The sequence below is a fragment of the Homarus americanus genome, unplaced genomic scaffold (genome assembly GCF_018991925.1).
Source record: "Homarus americanus isolate GMGI-L3 unplaced genomic scaffold, GMGI_Hamer_2.0 scaffold45698, whole genome shotgun sequence".
NCBI classification, from domain to species: domain Eukaryota; kingdom Metazoa; phylum Arthropoda; class Malacostraca; order Decapoda; family Nephropidae; genus Homarus; species Homarus americanus.
Window position 1 is genome coordinate 12695159 of NW_024735554.1, and position 22355 is coordinate 12717513.

Genomic DNA, 22355 nt, shown 5'->3' on the forward strand with positions numbered 1-22355 from the left:
GGTGGGGCATCAATGTCGCTTTCTTCAGACAGGTTTATGTGCTGTGGAAACTGGCTGGTTGAAGGTATTGGATCATCTTGAGAGTGAAGAGGCAGCACTGGTGGCGTGAGGAGACAGCACTGGGGCTTCTTGAAATAGATGTCAATTTAGACTACAGTTTGCTTTTTCTTTTCATTATAAATCTCCCTGTAGCAAGCTAGTGACTCTTGGACCATTCTGTCAACTTTGGCATAACGCTCATAATTTTGATCCATGCCGTCAAACATTTGCATTCCTTTATTAACTGTAGCAAATGCCTCTGCCATATGTTTCACTGAAAACTTTTTGGGGGTGCAGGTTCTTCTTCTACATTTTGTCTCTCTTCTTCCTCTGTAATTTTCTGTGCATCTAGTTCAATAAGATCCTCGTTACTGAGCTCTTCTTTTTCAACCAACTGTCAATCACTTCATCTAACTCCTCCTTAAAAGCTTCGGCATACCAACATCGACACTAGCTGCCTCTCCACTCACCTTAACATTGTGTAGACTGTAGCATTTTTTAAATCTATCAAACCACCCATGACTTCCTATAAAGGTTTGATCACATTCATCTCCTGCCTGCTCCTTCAGGCTTTGGAACAGGCTTCTTGCTTTAGCCTGTATGGTTAGAAAGCAGGGTACACACTTCTATATCTGGTCTTCTATCCATATCACCAATAATTTTTCCATATCGTGAATAGGACCTTGTCTTCTCTTTGATATTATAGTTCCTTTATAGGTGTTGTTCCTTTCACTACTTACGAAAACGTTCCTTGTCCTTCAGAATAGTGGATATAGTCGAGTGTGATAAACCTAGGTCACGTGAGATTGTTGCTACTGTTTTTCATTCTCATGCTGTGTTATTATCTTCATTTTCATCTCAAAGTAATTGCCTGTCTCCTTTTCTTTGGAGCACCACCAGCATTCTCACTTTTACGCTTTCCAGTCATTATAAAGTCAATTAAATCGATAATAACGAAAGTTCTAGCGCGATCAGTATAGGATCGATAGCCAAACACAAACAAAGCGCTCCACTGGTGAGTGTACCTGAAGCGACCGAGATGCGCCACCCTTTCTCCCGGGACGGAAACGTTTCGGTATAGAAAATCTTGGCGCATCATTTGAAAATATTTTTGGTCACGATGCAGGCGTATGTCCCGTATGGACGTACGGTCAAAGTAGGTAAAGTACCCATGGACGTAAGTCCATGTGTTAAGTCGGGGACTACCTGTATATGAAAGTGGGTTCAATTGGCTTGTTGGCCTATTAGGAGCAGGGCAGAAACAGCTCACTGTATGCTCAAGCTTCAGTACACAAGGGGGCAGTGTGTCTGACACCACATTTGACTGCCTTCACTTCCTCATCTATAAAGTTAGGTACTGTACCAGTTTACAGCTGGGTGAACTGGATGTACACTGGATATAGACCAGTAGCAGGACAAGAGACAAGTGCTGTATCCACTTAGCCAATCCATCCCTAGGTAAGAATATAAATGAGCCTAAACTCTGTTTAATCTTGTCATTTAGGTATAAAGTACAGGTACAGCAATTACCATGGATGTAGTTAGGAATATGCATTTACATTATCTAAAAATGAGTACCTAATTATGTACACCCAGTAATTTTATGAGTCACCATACTGTAATCTTATATAATATTTCTCCGTTGCAGGAAACTGAAGTGTTAGTTGCCAATGAAATAGGAAACATTGAGGCTGTGAGGTTCCAGTTAAAGTCCCCACATGATGAGAATATTGTTACTCATTTTGAAGCTCAGGAGACAATGTTTGACTACACTTTCTCTCACCTGGGCATCAACACATCTCGGGTGGACCATCCAATTATCCTGACAGAGGCATTCTGCAACCCTAACTACTCCAGACAGTGTGAGTTTCATTTATTACACCCAGTTTATTACACTATTCGTGAGCCACATTTATAATGGTTGGGTTGAGTGGTGATCTACGGTATGTAGACTGGGGCCTATTAGAACTGCAGTAGTGCTTATTTAATATTCAACCAATATTATTCTCACCCGCTTAGGCTTAGTTAACTCAGTTTTCTAGATCTGACGTACTTCAAGGAATGGTAAGAGATGAAGTACCATATATTACTGGCATACTGCCTTCCTTACATTTTTCTTAACATTCCTAGATAGTTCATTACTGTATACCTATTTCTGAGGTGCTCCTCCCCTCCCTTTAATTTCTTATAAATTCCTTTCTTTATTCCTATGTCATGTTTAAGTTTTTGGTCATCCACCTTGGGTCATTCTTATTTGACCTAATTTTTCTGTGTGGTATATTTTGTTCTTGTGCTTTATGTAGTATACTAGTGAATATATTATCGTCATGATCAATTGTTAAGTCGCCTGTGACCTCACCCGTTCCTACCGGGTACTGACCTGACTTTTCCCACAAATTACCGACTCATGAATTATAGGAATAGAATATGAATTATACAGTACAGTCGAACGTTGATTTAACGTGAGATACGTTCCAAGAGAGGTCGCTTTAAACCGAATTCGCGCTAAATCAAAGTGTTGTTTCAATGGAATAATTTAGTTTGGTACTTGAGAGAAACACAAAATACTAAAAACACTGAGAGTCTACCCGGATGCACATCAGCCCATCTCCTAGAATAAACAAAACTATTTTTTTTAGTATGTTAAAACAAACACTCATAAATCAACACAGCTAAAATTAAGGGATAAGAAATGGTCTGTTTACTCGCGATGAGCTGATGTCAGAGGGTGGTCACGCTGGCGCTGCACACCACCCGCCTCTCGTCTGACTCGCCAAGCACTCTCACTTTCCTCTCAACTTAGTTTTTAATTGATTTATGCAAATTTACTTAGCAATTCATCCTCTGAAGATGCAGAGCCCAACTCGACTCATTATCCAGATCACTGTCCAAATGCCCCCACCTTGAAGCACCATTTCCTCGCTGCAGTGCTTCCAGCATGTTTTCTGCTCCAGTGTAATTGCTTGCCTTGATTTCATGGCCTGGGGGAAATTAATGATGTAGTAGCTCTTGGACATAGTGGCGATGGTTGATACACGTGATAGAAGAGATAGTGTCACACAGTATATCCGTTCACTAGAGCGCTCAGTGTGAGAACTGAGGATGCGAGGCGGGAGGTGGTGGACAGCATTGTGTAGTGTGTCCAGAGACGTGTCTGGTGGGAAACATTAGGTGCAAAATTTAAAATTTGATGCGCCAGATTGACTATATAGGAAAGTTTCGCTTTAAATTGAAACATTGTCCTTAATTGTGTTCTAAATCAATAATCTTAAATCGATTCACGTTAAATCGACGTTCTACTGTACAATATTAAGATACTGCACAAAAGTGAATTTGGGTGCATAGACTGGGGGAGATGATGGGTGGTAGAGGGAGGACTAATGGACAACTTGCCTGGTCTGTCACCAGAATTCTAGTGCTGTACTGTATTAAAGTTCATTTTGGTTCCTGGTTAATACAACATTTTCAAAACATAATTAATTTTCCTCCCAAAATCCCACACTTAGTTCCATATGAGCTATTGCATTGTAATATATTACAGTATCACTCTTGTTTACAGTGAAGTAACAACTGATGTTTCCACTGACACTGCTCTAACAGTCAGTAAAGTTGCTAGCACTAGTCATCTCACTGTTATTCACTGCTCAAGAGGGTTGGTGCAGGATCTGTTGATTTTCAGAACATAATAAATATTATTGTAGAGTATTGTATATAATGCATCTCCATATGCCCTGGTTTATTCACTCATTAAAATTTTATAAGCCCATGGTTTAATAATGCTGTTAAAGGCGTGTCAGTGTCTTATCATGTCATCCCTCAACTCATCACCTTACTACCTGCCTCCACACCCACACCTTCCTCATCCCTCGCCTCCTCACCCCTCAACTCATCAATTCTGCCTCACCACACCACTACTCCCTCACACACCCCTGCCACCTCCTTCCTCACCCCTCAACTCATCACCTCACTACCTGCCTCCACACCCCTCGCCTTGTCACAAAAGTAGGAGATTGTTGAATAATGTACATTGTATAATACATTTTGTATAGAGTACAGTACTCACCAGCAGATGCTGTCGCTTTGAGCTTATGATACAGGCAGGCAGGTGCCAACGAAGTGCTGCGTCGTAGTGATGAGGGCTGTGGGTTGGGGCCAGAAACACTACCACCACTGGTGCTAGGGAAATAGCTGGTGGAGGAGGCAACACTAGGACACCTAGGGACTCTAGAGAAGTAGTTGCCGATCTTACACTGCTTCATCTGGACTTCATCAATGACTACTGTTCGCATCTCACGAAGGTTATGGCAAAAGGGGATGAGGCTGAGGATGTCAGTGTTGTTGGGCAGGGACTTCCAGTAGAGGCCTGTTTCATCCGCATTGTACATCTCATACCTCCTGATGTTGTTGTTGCGCTTGAGTTGCAACAACTCCTCTTTAAATGGCTGAACACTAGCCACATCGGCACTTGCACTCTCGCCAGCTACTCGCCTGTTGGAAATTCCATGGAGCCTGTAGAACTTGTGCAACCATCCAAAGCTCCCACGGAAGTCAGGCACTCCAACAGCGTAGCAAAGCATTTGGCGGCATCACACAGATCAGTGCCACGAATGGGAACTCCACTGGCTTGTTGCTGCTTGTACCAGTTGTATACAGCAGCATCCACTTTCTCGCATTTCACTGGACCCATTCGAGTGTGGGTGAGGCTACCTCCTTCATCTGCGCCTGGCAAAGCTTTTTGTTCTTGTTTCCTCAACTTCTTCTTGGCATACTTGACGTCATAGATGGTAGACATGTCCACTCCATACATACTCCTCCATCAATGCTTTCACTGACACATTTTTTCCAAGTTTGGTCAAAATGTCCAATTTTTTCTTAATGGACAGCCTTTTCACTGGGCCTCTCTTCGACCCCTTGGTGCCCAGGGCCGGATTCAGGAGTGGGCAAAGTGGGCAGCTGCCCAGGGGCCTCCACAATCTGGGGGCCTCCACATGTGCGGTAGTAGCTATATCAGGGCTGGTCGACTTGAAACCACATGAATGACTCCAGTCATGTCTCACTTTTGTGTGTGTGTTGGGAATTTGTACACTATCAATAAATACAGTATACAGTTAATTAAACATTTCTCAATGTTCTAATTTCCTCAATATAACTGCATATGGCTTCAAAATTCTCCAAAGAAGTGTTCAAATTTCAAAATTTTCCCAGGGGGCTTACAGCTCCCCCCGGAACTCCCAGATGTTTAGGCTCGCTTCACTTTCCACCCCACCCTCTTAGGTAGTTATAATGAGGGGGGCCTCCACAAAGAGGCTGCCCATGGGCCTCCACAGGTCTAAATCCGGCACTGTTGGTGCCACGGGTTTTCTCTGTAGCTTTCGGCATTGCAATACACGTAATTACATTATGTACATAAATAACACGATGCTACAGTACATAAACACTGTTCACTGCTATGCACGTTAGCATATACTGTACATGGTGTTCACAATGTTAATTTACAGTGTAAAATTATACACTGTAATCACTGTTCATGTCTTAACACAGTATACTGTACATTATTGTACTGTGTTGTATCTCAGAATTTGATGATTTCATATACAGTAGTTCGACATGTATATGGTCTCGGAATGGATGAGACCAAAGTGAACAAGAGATGCACGAGTCTGAATGTGGAGGGTGAGGAGCCAGGGGTAAGCAATGACATGGGGAGTGGTTATAAGAAATAACATACTTAAAAAACCTGACGAGAGACTGCAGGAGACTGTGCACCATGGAGAGCCACTATCAGGTAATCACAACCAACCCACACAAGCATGGAAAGTGGTCACAAAATGTTGATGATGACGATAGTGTTGCTTACTTACTACTTAGTCACTAAGGTGCAGCTCTCTCAGTGCATCTCCATAGCTAGTGTTGTTCCTGTGGTTAATGGTTAGGTAACAGAAATGCTTCTGCACAGACTTAATGACATTAGACACATACTTTGTGATGCAGCATTGCCAAACATCAAACTTGTGTGGTCAGATCAATGATTAATAGAAACTATTAATATGATTAATATGATTAAACCTGTAATTTTATCCCAACTTCAGTAATTTAGGAACAGTTGAATGTGATACAATACACCATATACTGTACTGTATCGATCATTTTGGGTTAAGAGTTTTATTTAAATAGTATAAATACAATATAAAGTAGGATTAGATCACATTTAAGTCATAAATGACCCTCTTTCTTTTTCATCTGTGCTGAGTAAACTATCTTTCTTATTAAAAAAAATATAAATTTCATATGTATAATTTTTGAAATTATATCTCCTCAACAGTAATGTCGGAACTTCTGTTTGAGTGCTATGGAATTCCAAGTGTATCATACTGTATTGATGGCTTGCTGAGCTACCACAGAAACAATCGTAACAATCCGGATGGGCTCCTTATCAACATAGGCAATTACACAACACATGTCATTCCAATCTTAGATGGCTATGCTGATCCTTCAAGCTCACGTAGGATTAGGATGGGAGGTCTTCATCTGAGCAAGTTCTTGTGGCGATGGCTGCAACTGAGATTTCCACAGCATTTAAATGCTGTTACATTATCAAGAGCAGAGGTAAACAAGTGTGATGAACATGAAATCCTCACCTTTGGAGTTATTCACATCTAGGTTAAAGCACCAACATTATACAGTACTGTACTTGTACTTTTTTACCTATGTAAATCTATAGTTGTACATTAATTTATGAAAGAGGAATTGAGAGAGAATTCAGAAGCAGTAACTGCTACCCCCTTAGTAGATGGAGCTAAAGCCAGTGAGAGCTGATATTGACACAATACAACATCGTCAGCCATAGTAGCTTCAAAACTACCCAGCAACATTTAGACAAGGGGAAGAAGGGTTTGTCCGATCGTTAAACCTTCACTTGCCATGGCTCCGGCTATTAGGGGGGAAGCAATTATACTGCTTCTGACTGTACAGCACTTTACATATATATTTATATTTAGTTTTTAATTGTTTATTTTTTGTATATACAGTGGAGTCTCAATAATTTATGAAATATAAATTCGCATTCTCAGATTCACAGGTACTGTACAGTACCTCTATTACTACCCTGTTTTTTAATTTTGTAGTCAAATATTCATATTTAGTGGCAAGTGCTGACTATCACAGTGTTTGTTTGCATAAAAAAACGTAAAAGTTGTGGAAATATCATTTCATTGCTCTAATTTGCCTTGGAAATAAAGAAAATATAAAACTATAAAACAAGAAAAATTAAAAGTAGAAAGTGAACTGTTTGAGGGAGGTAGGGCGGTTGGGTGATTGACTGAGGGTCCCCTTCCCCCCATTCCCGAACTGAGCACATCTCCGACCTCATCAATACAACATTACGTAATTTTGCCAAATTCCCATATTACTGTACTATACATTATTTAGGTTCATTTGGTACCTGGTTACCGGGTAATGAAACATTAATGTAAAGTATTTAAAAAAAATTCCCACACTCAACCCCAGTTCAGTTTGTGTGGTATTAAATTCCTGGCTCTTTGTTGACAGTGTGGTCACAGCCAGCCCAGCGACTGCCTGTCTCCATGTTACTGTATGGGCATAACCCCCACGAATTTATGAGATGGGAAGGAGCTGTTTATGTTATATAGAACTACTTTTTGTACAATATCTGTGTGTTACTGTATTTTGTGATGTATTATATACACTGTTAGTGTTCATTACAGCAGTTTTGGAACAGACAGGCATTTCTTGGCCTCTGGAATGAAACATTCTTTCCATTAAAAATAATTAAACTATACAGTAATTCACACTTTGATAATTCACAATGTCATCTGGTACCTAACCCGCAAATTATCAAGACTCCAGTGTACTATATATACAGGTGGCCTTTGCTTGATGCTGGGGAAAATTTGCATAGAGCAATATTGTATAAAGAAAATACTGTAATTTATTACATGTACAGTACTGTACTGCATACAACAGGGATGTGTTCCAGGACCTTTACTGACTCGTCCAAAAAATATTTTTTAAAGCTACAGGTAATTTATAACAAATCCAATGAAAAATCAATTAATAAGGTAAAGCAGTTGTTTAATATTATATAGAAAAATAGAAATCAAATAAATAAGATACAAATTTATTTGAATACTCACATTCATGAGGGACATGTAACCACTTGAGGGATCTCTTATTTTCCATCAGATTTGGTCCTCAGTTCTGTGTATCTTCTCCATTTTTCCCAGCTGAGGACATCTGACCCAGACAGGGTAGTCTAGTTGAACCATCAAGAGTGTATTATATACGTACGATAAACTTTTAATTGAAAGTACAGTCTCTCCTCAACTTACGACAACTCGGACATATGACCGTCATGGTAGTATAAAATATTTTTCACATTACGTATTTTAGAGCCCCCGAAACGTTTGGTTGTAATGTGACCCCGTACGACAGCGTAGGCTGGGCCACCTTGTGGTGTGCAGCATCCACGTTGTACCCCGCTCAGTTAATGGTGGCCTTTGTTGTTGTTAGTGATCGTGCTATGTACTGACAAAATTTTCGTTTGTAATAACCTTTAAAATGGCTGGCAAGCATAAAAGTGAGAGTTCTCGTGGTGCTGAGAAGAAAAAGAGACAGTCAATTACTTTTGAGATGAAAATGAAAAAACGGTAGCAACCATTTCATGTGACCTTGGCTTCTCTCACTCGACAATATCAACAATTTTGAAGGACAAGGAACGAATTCGTGAGGTAGTGAAAGGATCAGCACCTATAAAGGGAACAATAATAACGAAAAAAAAGACAAGGTCCTCTTCATGAGATGGAAAAATTACTTGTGATGTGGATGGAAGATCAGACACAAAAGCGTGTACCCTTAAGCCTTCTAACCATACAGGCTAAGGCAAGAAGCCTTTTCGAAGGCCTGAAAGAGCAGGCAGGAGATGAGTGTGACCAAAACTTCACAGCAAGTCATGGATGGTTCCAAAGGTTTAAGAAACATTACAGTTCGCACAGTGTAAAGGTGAGTGGAGAGGCAGCAAGTGCTGATGTGGGTGCTACCGAAGCTTTTAAGGAGCAGCTAGATCGTGTCATGGTGGAGGGAAATTATTTGCCTGAGCAAATATTTAATGTGGATGAAACTGGCTTATTCTGGAAGCGCATGCCAGAACGGACATACATCCACAAAGAGGCGAAAACCATGCTGGGATTCAAGGCATTCAAGGACCAAATCACACTTCTGTTGGGGGGGGAATGTAGCTGTTTTCAAGGTAAAACCCTTTATGATATATCATTCAGAGAACCCAAGGGCTTTTAAAAATGTCAGCAAGCACACACTGCCAGTGTTTTATCGCAGTAATAAGAAAGCATGGATGACCCTAGCACTGTTTGAGGATTGGTTCCTGAGTTGTTTCATTCCATGAGCCAAGGAGTATTGTTTGCAACAAAGGGTTGTGTTCAAGATTTTATTAATTTTAGTTAATGCTCCGGGACACCCACCACACCTGGACGACCTGCACCCTGATGTTAAGGTAGTCTACCTTCCATCTAACACTACTTCTATCATCCAACCCATGGATCAAGGTGCTATTTCACAGCCATTTTAAAGTGAATTACAAACGAAAAGTTTGTCAGTACACAGCGCAATCACTGACGTAGTTTATTCTCTCGAAAAACTTAACCCAGTACCCAGAAGAATGTAACAATAAATAAAATGGCTGGGCTGGTAAGTCGGCGACACAGCTACAGCCTACCACCTCCACACACGTACACACCAAATGCTCTTCATATTTTCAATTTTACAGTTTTATATTATATGTGTACTTTCTTTATTTCTAAGCCACATTGTTTATGTAGAGTGAATTTTCATGAATGTTTAAATTTCAAAACAATTTAATTAAAAAAAAAAACATGGTAATTGGGGAAGTCATGAAAATTAACATTTTTGTGGAAAAATGGACTTCCGAGATACAAATTTGCAAAGTCAGCCTGTAGCACTGTGCACTGTAGGAATTACTGGGGGATCCCAAGAGTAAGGTTCAACTAACCAGAAAATCTCCTTATCATGCACTTATCAATCCCCATAGGTGCCAGATAACCAGGATGCTACTGTACAGTATTTCCATACCAAATACTATATACTATATTATAATGACCCCATTGTAAGCTGATTTACTTAAATTTCTCTCTCTCTTCTGAGCTTTTAAGAGGTATTACTCTACATGTTGGATCACATATATTCCTAATTACATTAATTCTCATGGAGAAAAATTCTCCAACCTGTAATGAGGACCCCCTCTACTGTACTGTATGCAGTATGTACTTTGACAGGAAATTCTTCATAACCACATGCATGTTGCTGAGGATTACATGTCAGAGATCTCCAAGTGGTCTAATGTCAACTACTATGAAAAGTATGTTCGGAGAATTCAGCTCCCTTTTGTAGCCGCACCAGTGAGCACAGTGTCTGTGGAACAACAGCGTGAGCGACGTAAGGAGGCTGCCAGACGACTTGTTGAGATGAATGCTAAGAAAAGAGAAGAAAAGGTGAGTTTGTTAACATAGATTAAAAGTGTTTGGTTTCTTCTGTTTTAAATGGAGATTGGTAGATTGAACTTGTGATTTTTCAGTTTATAGGAAACCCTTGATAATCCAGTTTAATTTGGAGAGTTGGTGAGAAACATATGAAATTATGGATGTTCTGGCCATGTTCTATGGTGCATGAAATACAACCACTCTCAGCTTTTTTCATAAATTGTACTGTACCTTATTGCATCCATGTTCCATTAAGCACAAAGAAATGTATATTGACAGTAAATACTTTTACAATAAATTACAGAACCACAGAGACTTAAAGAGGTAACCTGTTAATATGCTCTGAAGGTACTGAGTGAAGTGGCAACCTAAAGATAAACGTACAGTAATCTACATGCTAAACCAATGTGAATTTCTGTAGCTAATTATTTTTTAATAAATTTCTGCCTGTCAATATCTCTCTCTTTTCCCATCTTTGTCTGTGATATGTAGAAATCAAGAGTCGGAAGTGTATTAATCAAATATAATAAATTTTAGCTGATGGAGGATGAAGCAGAACTAACCCGCTTGATAGAATTAGTGGAAGCCATGGAAGAATTCACACCGGATGAACCGGAGTACCAACATGCCCTGGAGGAGGCAGAGGTTACATCTCCAGATGACCTCACCAAAAAGATCACATTATTGCACCAAAAGATTGAGAAGACTCGTCAGAAGATGCTGCAAGCTACTTCAGCTGCTACTGAGGAGGAGGTATGTAAGATTCACACAAAGCTATGCCCAAAAGTTGACAGATGAAGATGATTGTTGAATTCTTAACAGAAGGAAAGGCCTTTGGAACATTTTCTCAAAATATTTGTTATACTGTTACTGAAACTTCATCGAGAAATAAAAGTATTAGTGTCAATTCTGGTGTAAAGTGTAAGTACAGTACAGTGGTCCCTCGGTTAACGAGCACAATCCGTTCTAGAAGGTTGCTCGTTAACCGAAACCATTGTTTCAATGGGTTTTTGGGTAATTGGTTCCAGCTCACCGAAAATTGCCTAAATTCAACAAAAAATGTAGTAAAGTACACTTACTTTCAGGTGTGTATGTAGAAGGCTCCTGGATAATGATGATGATGGGAATTAGAATGGGGTGGAGGAGAAGGGAGAAGAGAAGGCACTGGGGTGGAAGAGAAGTCACCCCATGGCGCCATTTCACCCATAAAATTTTAGTTCTCTTGGTGTACCGTATATACTCGTCTATAATTGTACCTCGTTTATAGGTCGACCCTGATTTTTTGACCAAGAAATCATTAATTTATGATATGCCTCGTTTATAGGCCGACCTAAGTTTTTGAGTGTGAAATATCGAAAAGGTTTTTATTACCGGTATTTTTGTAGATCAATGAGTACTGTGATACCGTATATGATATGATAAGTTAGCCTGTGCTAAGAACTTCAACATAGACTACTGAAAGCACGTTGTAAGATAATTTAGCCTGTTGTAAGTTGGTGAGCTTCATCTGCTGAAGGCACTGCACAGCTTTTCATTACTAATTGGTACATATTTTATGTTTCCATTGTTTACTGGCAGTAAATGGTAAATATTTTTCATGTCTGAAGCTAAAAGTACAAAGGCCAGCCAAAGCAATCTTCCAGTGGCGTGACAGTCCCTTATATTCCCAGGCACTCAATGCATAGTGTCTGGTGTCAAAATTTTGTGAATACAGTACCAGACACCTGTCTAACAACACGTCTGAATAATGACACAAATCTTTGAAAAAAATATTTTAAAAACGAAAAAATATCTTATGTATCTTATGTGTCATTGTTAGCTGTGGAGCAGAATGGTGGAGATCACATAGTTCCACCAACCCAGCCCGGCCCACATCACAACATAGAATAATAAAAGATTGGACCCTCTCCAACCACAGCATTAAATTTCAAGTATCTGCGGATTAGTGTGGCATCTGCGGCTGAATGTATTTTTATGTAAATGTGAGGAATGAATAAAATAATACTGTACTAATAAATAAAAGAAAAACAAATACTGCATTGCCATTTGGAAATCGTTTCATTAAGGACACCGAGGACAGGAATGTGCCCCCCCCTCCCACAGACATAAGAAATGTATATTCTCTTTATATTTTTGACCATATGATAATCAATTCTTTTATTTTCACTTTTTTGCACACACTGTATGAACGATTGCGTGTGCATGTAATCCATGTTAAACAAACCCGTGTTAAGCAAGCGGGTGGTGTATGTACAGGTATTGATATTTCGTTCCTGTCCATTACGGGGGATAGGTGTGTCAGGCAGAGATGGTTAAGAATGCATTGAGACTGCTTGAAAGATGGATAGATGAAAGAAAATCTTATGCCATTTTTCACAGTACAGTACAATACAGTAAACCCTCACTTCTACGTAAGGTTGTATCCCTAAAGGGGTCGTGTAATCATAAAATCACACTGTTATAAATCTATAAAGTAATGGGAAAATAAGGCAGAAGGTCCAGGAACCACTGAGCTCATCCTTTATAGCCCTTATATAACATTAACCGAATGATAAACACAAAATTTAAATTAAAAAAGCTATTGAGTACAGTAAAAATACTGTATGTGCAAATTTAGTGTCATGTAAGTAATGAAACCACTGCAGTAATAAAAATGTCTCAAGTAGTTAATTGAAATTAATGGTAAATTAAAGAGGTAAACAATCATCATGTTGACATTTCTGTACGTCCTGTACTTTTATTTTAGAACATCAAGTGGTAAAGTACTTGAACTTTTTATTATTATTTTCTTTGAGTTGTTCATGATAGATGAAGTTGATAAGAGCATTTTTGAAGCTGTGTATCTGTCTTATAGGATATACTGAACTGGCAATGATATTTAAACTTAAATTAGCTTATATAATTTCCAAACTACCTAAGAATAGCTTCTTCAGGTTTCAAATTACACTACTGAAGAATATTTCTTTTAGGTTGTGAATTAATTAGATGGCCTGTTTCTTTCAGGAACCTAAACCAAAGAGAGTGTGTGAGGATATAAGTCCCAAGAAAAAAGCTGACCTTGAGCAGTGGGTTGAGGAGGTCAAGCAACAGTGGAGGGACATCCAGTCTCGCCGGGCAGCTCGGCGACACAAGAGGTTGGACTGGTTAACTTAGCCATGCATCACTGTCTCGGCCTTAATTAATTCTGTCATTGGTAATCTTTAAAACTCATTGCATCAGGACCAGTTCTTTTTATAGCTTCCGTGACTTTCTTAACATATTATTAATATACAGTTAACTTTCTCTAATCTGGTTTGACCGAAATTCCGGGTTGGATGTGGGTCTGTATTGTCTATATTGCAAGGTGGAAAATGTCAAGAAGGTGGAGGGATTTCCGACTCAAGCTACCTAAGAACACTGAACCTACTATAATTTTAAGCCTAGACTAAACACACTCAGGGTTTTTATATATCATCTGAATGTTTTGTTTAGCAGCTTAGGGAAAAGGTATTTTTTCCTCGGTCTCTCATATGCTCTAGGCAGCTTGGTGCCTTCTCTCAGTACAGTCAGTCTCCGAGTGGCTGGTGTTGCCTGGAGTTCTCTCATATACCTGGTAGCAGTGTGTGCTGTCTTGACTGTCACACCCAGCTGCATTCAAGCCACATGCTCCTAAAAACACCTCTATTTGATTGCCTGTATCATATAGATCTTTTGTATATATATATATATATATATATATATATATATATATATATATATATATATATATATATATATATATATATATATATATATATATATATATATATATATATATATATATATATATATATATATATATATATATATATATATATATATATAGTCAACCCTCACTTTACGCGGTTAATGTAACCCACAGGGTACCGCGGAAAGTGAGAAACGCGTAAAGTGAATAACATAACATATGGGATTAAATGAAATAGAGACCAGCTGACCCCCAAACTCCACTTTTTCCAACACAATACCTATGTTCTAGTAAAAATAACATCTTAATTTTATGATGGTACATGCACACAATTAATACTTAAGAGAAATAGAGAAATACAGTCGCCAAGTTAATGTCCATTCAAATAATGGACACGACTCCCTCCCCCTCTTCTCACACTACACTGCTGGCTCTTCCCTCTGAGAAATTTTGGGGGGAAAACCAGGTATAGTAATAAATAATACCTCAAACTAAAGTTAGGATAATATAATTGACATTGCTGGATTCCTTGTAAGACCAGGAATATTTTGAATATAAATGTCATATATTTTTCACAAAAGATAACATATTTACTCAGATTAAACATTTTATCTAAAATTTGTATGTCTAATGCAAAATATATGATGTTTATATTCAAAATGATCACCAAATTGTAAGAATTCCAGCAATGTAAATTATATTCTGGCCGGGTAATTTGTATGAATTTTATGAGCTAAAACAAATATCTTCAGTTAATAAAAAAAAAATATTCTTCACGACACTATCTGTCAATCAAAGTACCCCACCTTGCCTCCCCCCTCTTCCAACCGCGCGGTCAGTCCCAACCCTCCCCCCCACCCCCCACCAATCCTCCCTTCAAGAGAAAGAGTGGGTGAAAAAAATAAATTTTAACATTTTGTATTAAATAATACCTCAGATTAAAGTTAGGATAATATAATTGACATTGCTGGATTCCTTGTAAGACCAGGAATATTTTGAATATAAATGTCATATATTTTGCACAAAAGATAACATAGTTACCCAGAGAAAAATTTTTATCTAAAATTTGTATGTCTAATGCAAAATATATGATGTTTATATTCAAAATGATCACCAAATTATAAGAATTCCAGCAATGTAAATTATATTCTGACCGGGTAATTTGTATGAATTTTATGAGCTAAAACAAATATCTTCAGTTAATAAAAAAAAAATAATCTTCACGACACTATCTGTCAATCAAAGTACCCCACCTTGCCTCCCCCCCTCTTCCAACCGCGCGGTCAGTCCCAACCCTCCCCCCCACCCCCCACCAATCCTCCCTTCAAGAGATGTGGGGTGAAAAAAATAAATTTTAACATTTTGTATTAAATAATACCTCAGATTAAAGTTAGGATAATATAATTGACATTGCTGGATTCCTTGTAAGACCAGGAATATTTTGAATATAAATGTCATATATTTTGCACAAAAGATAACATTCTTACTCAGATTAAACATTTTATCTAAAATTTGTATGTCTAATGCAAAATATATGATGTTTATATTCAAAATGATCATCAAATTATAAGAATTCCAGCAATGTAAATTATATTCTGACCGGGTAATTTGTATGAATTTTATGAGCTAAAACAAATATCTTCAGTTAATAAAAAAAAAAAAATATTCTTCACAGGGTAACAGATGGTCGGTCGGTCCCTCCCTCCCCCCCACCCCCCACCAACCGTCCCAAGGAGATGTGTGGGAAAACCAGAATACTTAACTTTTTTGTAATAAATAATACCTCAAACTAAAGTTAGGATAATATAATTGACATTGCTGGATTCCTTGTAAGACCAGGAATATTTTGAATATAAATGTCATATATTTTGCACAAAAGATAACATATTTACTCAAGAGTAAACATTTTATCTAAAATTTGTATGTCTAATGCAAAATATATGATGTTTATATTCAAAATGATCACCAAATTATAAGAATTCCAGCAATGTAAATTATATTCTGGCCGGGTAATTTGTATGAATTTTATGAGCTAAAACAGGCAGTCAGGCAGGGTGGTGGGTGGGGCAAATCTAAAAATAGCGTCTCGAGCCGGACACTCACCGCGTATATGTGGAAAAAATCCGTGTTAAGTGAAAGTTCAGCTCTGGCGAGGCACCGCGTATATGATAAAACGCGTGAAGTGAAACCGCGTTAGGCGGGGTAATACTGTATATATATATATAATATATTCAGGATTACTGTGGTATAAAAATGGTGTTTCTAACTTAATTACTGTTTTTTATGGCATATAAGATGCACTTTTTTGTTTGAAAAGTAGCTAAAAAAATTGGCCTGCGCCGTATACAGTATGTGAGGCTGTGGTCTGCTGTAGGCTAATGAATCCCCCAGTTGCTGTCTCCAATTAGCTAAATTCTACCTAGCCAAACTCCAAAATTAAAAATACTGAATGTTAATAATTAAACACATTATTATTTATTTAAATAATAAAAAAAGAAAAGAAATATAAAAGCTGCATTTATAGCTACAGTATTATACTAATGATGATAACCCAAGACAATTAGCATCCATACAGCTGACACCCAACTCTTCAGAGGTGCTGTAGTTAAATAGTAACCATTTCTGAACTCCTACAAGGATTACTATCTATTAATGTCATACCTGTAACAATTATATTTAAACCTACAAATATCTGATACAAATGAAGATTTACAGATAACTTCTTTTCACATTTGTGTGTTAACATCGCTGTTTGCATTATAGCCAAGTTAGACTCGTCACTGTAACCACCAGGCTACTGGGCCAAGCTATGTGTAATGGTTGTTTTCAACTTGTATTTTTGGGTAGACATACGTAATTTTCTTCATTTATTTTTACTCAGTTACATGCACACACCATCCTACATACATATTGTGAAAAAAATTTAAAAGAAACGATTGCCCTAAGGAGAAACACATGAAGGGAATATCTATTTCGCACACAAGTTATGCGGCTCAGTGGGTGAGCGAGAGGATGGCGCAGAGTGTTGGGGGTGGAGCGTTAATAGGGAGTCGACAGAGGTAGCTTCCCTGCTGGTCTGCGCTCTTATGGTGAAGCAGGGAGTGTATGCAAATGGCAATTGAGCTAAACTTTCATTTGGGTTTTATTTACTGGTTTGGCAACTTTCTTTTGGGTTTTAATTACTGGTTTGGCAATACTGTACTGTACAATATTTTTTGCTGTAACTTATTTATTGGTATTATTTTTATTTATTCCTCACATTTACTGGTACTGTATATATTATTTTAAGAAAACTATGGTTACAGGAAGAAAATACACTCAAAAGTTTTTTCCTAAAGAATTGAGTTCCCATCATTATATTGTGTAAAAATATTTTATCAAAGGATTTTTAATTGAAACAGTCTTCTAGAGAATTAATTCAGGATCATTATGGTACAGTAGAATGTCGATTTAAAGCGATTCAATTTAAGATTATTGATTTAAAGCAACACCCACAATTAAGGACAATGTTTTAATTTAAAGCGAATCTTTCCTATTTTGCGCGAGTCAATCTGGTGCATCATATTTAACATTTTGCGCCTAATATTTCTCTGGGCACGCTACACAGTCCTAAGGGCAAAGCTGTACTGTACATGTACTCAAAATAATGTACTAAATGATTACTAAAATTTTTGTCTACTGCAAACTATAGCATGTTTATATTCAAATTAATCACTATCTTATAAGAATTCCAGCAATGTAAATTATATTCTCCCCGGTCACTTTTGTGACATTTTATAAGCAAAAAACATAAACTCAAGCTAAAGGACATAAATAAACAAATAAATACTTCACTAGACCTTCAGCTCTAATTGTCCAACATGTCACTGTCACTTCCCTCCCTCCCTCCCACCATCCCCCCCAGTTAGGGTTTGGTGTTTTAGGCTTAAAGTTTGTTCTTATATAATGTCACAGACTAAAGTTAGGAGAATATAATTTGTATTTCTGGAATCCTTGCAAGACAGTGAATAATTTGAATATAAACGTCATATATTTTGCACAAGAGATAAAAATTTTTGCTCTTTATAATAAAATTCTTAAATTAGAGCTAAAATTTGTATGTCTAATGCGAGCTATAGCATGTTTATATTCAAATTAATTACTATCTTATAAGAATTCCAGCAATGTTAATTATATTCTCCCATGTCAGTTCAGTGACATTTTATAAGAGAAAAACTTAAAGTCATTCTTAAGGACAGATAATTAAAAAAGCACTAGACCTTAGCATCAACTGTCAAACATATCACCTCACCCCCCCATCTTCCCAGTCAGTAAACAGACCATTTTGCATCCCTTAATTTTAGTTGTGTTGATTTACGAGTGTTGTTTTACCATAATACAGTGATCCCTCGGTTAACGAACGCCTCGGTTAACAAAATTTTAGGTTAACGAATTACCTTCCATAAGATTCTTCACTTCGGTTCACGAAAAAATTTCGGTTAACGAATTCCTTACAAATTTTTTCCAACATGTTTTCTCTTGTTTTCGGCTGCTCACCAGCTGTAGTATTAGTCCGCCAATGCAGTAATCGGTTCTAGGGCTTAAATTCGTTACCATTTGAGTAAATATCAAGAAGGTTGTACTATTCAATAATTTTAAAAGTTTTATATTAAATTTTTTAGTAATTTTAACAATGATTTAACATATAGTATACTGTAGTCTGCATTTACGCGGTCAATTGAACCCATGGAGGTTCGCGTAAAATGAGAAACGCGTAAACGAAACAACAGAACATATGGGATTAATTGAAATAGAGACTGGGCCGACTCCCAAACTCCACTTTTTCCGACACAATACGTACCTTATAGTAAAAATAACATATTTTATGATGGTATTGCTACACACATAATATCTAAATAAAAAACTACAAATCTAAAGGTGTTTAACACTTACGTTAGTAGAAGAGATGGGTCGGCACACGTGGATGGCGGCTGGTTCCGAGGCAGAGGGCAGATTAGTTGCCCTCCGGTGAATCACTTTCACTACTCGCAGAGGTTTGCAGGGTCTCTCTGACAAACCCCTCAAAGTCCATATCCTCACTGTCGCTATCACTGACTTGGATTGGCTGTGGTTGTGGTGGGTTGCGGGCAAAGAAGTCCTTAATGCTACGTTGACGACTAGCATTGATGTTGTCGTGATAGATCTGGACATATGGCTCCATAATTTTCGACAGAAGGTTATTAGACACTTCATACCGATGATTGACTGGATCTTTGTCAAGGACAAGCTTGATTTTCTCCCCCAACTCGATGATTTCCTTCACATAACCATGGCTTGGTCCAGGTAATTCAAGGTTTTTCTCAAGTGGTGGGGGTCCAGCGGAAGCCATTGTGAGGGGAATAGCTGGCACAAGAGAGAACTGTATTCGCGGACTGAGAACAATGAGACTGGCCCGGCTAGGTCAGCGACTTCTGGTGGCAGGGCACATCATGTTACATTAGACCAATCACAGCTAGCGGTGGAGAGAACGCGTGGGTGGTAAGGATGCGTGGCCCAATCACAATCCGATACGTCATATGACGTCAGCGATAATGTAGGAGCGACCTAATGAGCACAATGCCCGCGCCGCTTCCCGCGTAAATGATGAAATTTACCACATAATTAAAACATTTCATTCTGGCAAGGCACCGCGTAAATGACCAAACGCGTAAACAAAATCCACGTAAATCCGACTATACTGTAATTGAAGTACAGGGAACTAAATTTTAGTGCGCCAAACAGCCACTTGACTCACCCAAAATGGCGTCAGTGTGTGTTCCTGTTCAGTGGAGGAAGCATCTTGCTTGAGACACTCTTGAACATAAACTATTTTTATGTTTTTACAGTACAATTATTGGTCATTTTGAAGTTTATTTTACATATTGACAATATATAATGCAGTGCAGTGTTGATTTAAAGAAAATAATCTTGAATTACACCAAGTGAACTAAAAGTTTATGGGTGAAATGGTGGCATGAAGCATGGGGTCACTTCTCTTCCACCCCAATGCCTTCTCTTCTCCCTTCTCCTCCACCCCCCATTCTAATTCCCATCATCATCATCAACCAGGAGCCTTCTACATGCACACCTCAAAGTAAGTGTACTTTACTGCATTTATTTTTAGTTTGTATGTAATTTCCGGTGAGCTGGAACCAATTACCCAAAATCCCATTGAAACAATGGTTTCGGTTAACAAAATTTTCAGTTAACGAACGACCTTCTGGAACGAATTGTGTTCGGTAACCGAGGGACCACTGTACTACAAAAAACAATGTTTTGTTTATTCTAAGAGATGGGCTGAGGTGCATCTGGGTAGACTCTCAGTCTTTTTTGTATTTTGTGTTTCTCTCAAGTACCAAACTAAATTATTCCATTGAAACAACACTTTGATTTAGTGCGAATTTGGTTTAAAGCGACCTCTCTTGGAACCTATCTCGTGTTATATGACGTTCTACTGTCCCAAATTTATCTTTCAAACACAATTAGAATAGATTCTGTGGATAAAAGTTTATGTACTTTTTTGCTAGCTATAAATATTTTTACTTGTGGCTGCGGCCTAATATAATGAGAGTGATAAGAAAATCGTATAAAAGAAAAGTACTGAACTTATTAATTATCAACTTATCATGAGGCGGTTGAGTCTTGAGGTGGGAGGTGATTATACTATACAATGTATCTGGTGCTGGACCCCAGTCCAGTTTGCAAGGGGATCCAGATTAAGTGAGTCTGGTGGTAGAGGGAGTTTAATGTAAATGTTAATAAATATTATGGTATGCTGTATCCTTATCTATATTCCACAACCTCAATTTTAGCCACTCCCTTGGTACTTTTGTCTCCTCTATCATCTCTCTGCTCCCACTTGTATTGTAGCTATGTGGTGGATCAAGGGAAACAAAAACAGGCAGAAAGAGGGAAAAGTATTGTAAGGTAAGTGTAGAACGTGACAAGAAAACACTAAAATAACAAGTGTGAATACTTTGCACACACACTACACCATGTCCTCAACTTACAGAACATAGAATGCAATTTGAATCCTTAACTTTTTCATTGAGTACATGTACAAGGTTTAATATCAATTCAACATGCAAGCTAAATTGATTTATCAGGCATTTTTGCATTTAAAATTACATCATAATTTTTTAAATGTAGTATTATTATCAAGAATTTTTACATCCCAGACAGGAGATGGCTAAGCGACGTACTGCAGCTTCCCAAGAAAGAATGCGTATCATATCACAGTTGGCAAGACGGGAGAAAAAAGATGACAACTTTGGTATGAGGGATGAAGATTGGGATGTGTATAAGGCCATCAATAAGGTTTGTAATTTGTCAAGTTATCATCTTAATAAAATATGGGGTGGGGGGAGTGTGCCAGTGTGCAACTCCTTAGTTTCCAAAGTCATGACTGCATTTGGTGTGCCCCAGCAAGGAGAATGTATGAGGCCTTTAGAATAGGTGCATTTAATATGAAAGGAGTTCATGCAGTATAAAAGAAGTGAAAATTATTTAAGCATTTTGCAGATCATAGACTGGATGTCTTTATATAAGTACTGTACTGTAATTAGGGAGATGCTTCTGCCAGGAAAGGGAGTATGGGAAACAGAAGAGAGAAGTTATGGATGGGAAGGAATAGATGTTTGGATGTTGTGGCCTGAAGTAGGTGAAAATTATACAGGATTAAAAGAAACTGTGGCAATCCTCTTATTACCAAGGGCAAAATTATGGGATATGGCTGTGAAAACTCCAGAATGGTATGGATAGTATGCAAAAGATAGGTAAATAAGTATGCATTAATATTTGCATATGTCCAGTAAATAAAGAAACAAATCAGGGAAAGTAAAAACCAGAATCCTTTGGAATCAGTTAAATAATTGTATCCAAAGACTTCAGAGAAATAGAAAAGTAATATTGTTAGGTGAAATGAAAGCAAAACTCAGAATTAAGAGTAATATGAACATTATAGATATATAAGGGGTTGCAGACTGAAATACAGATGGAGATTTGTTGAGTGTACAGTATGCAAAAAAAAAATTGTTTGAAGCATAAATAAATATAAACTTAGG

General features: G+C 37.9%; 1 protein-coding gene across 1 annotated transcript in view; it reads left to right on the forward strand.

The window, feature by feature from the left end:
* LOC121871531 (actin-related protein 5-like) overlaps nucleotides 1-22355 on the forward strand; it is a 61062-nt gene that overhangs the window by 9370 nt on the left and 29337 nt on the right. Inside the window, exons 4-9 of the mRNA XM_042373961.1 lie at nucleotides 1688-1901; nucleotides 6362-6645; nucleotides 10365-10580; nucleotides 11106-11321; nucleotides 13572-13702; nucleotides 21471-21609. Of these exons, the coding sequence (XP_042229895.1) occupies nucleotides 1688-1901; nucleotides 6362-6645; nucleotides 10365-10580; nucleotides 11106-11321; nucleotides 13572-13702; nucleotides 21471-21609 (1200 nt within the window). The remainder of the gene's footprint in view (nucleotides 1-1687; nucleotides 1902-6361; nucleotides 6646-10364; nucleotides 10581-11105; nucleotides 11322-13571; nucleotides 13703-21470; nucleotides 21610-22355) is intronic.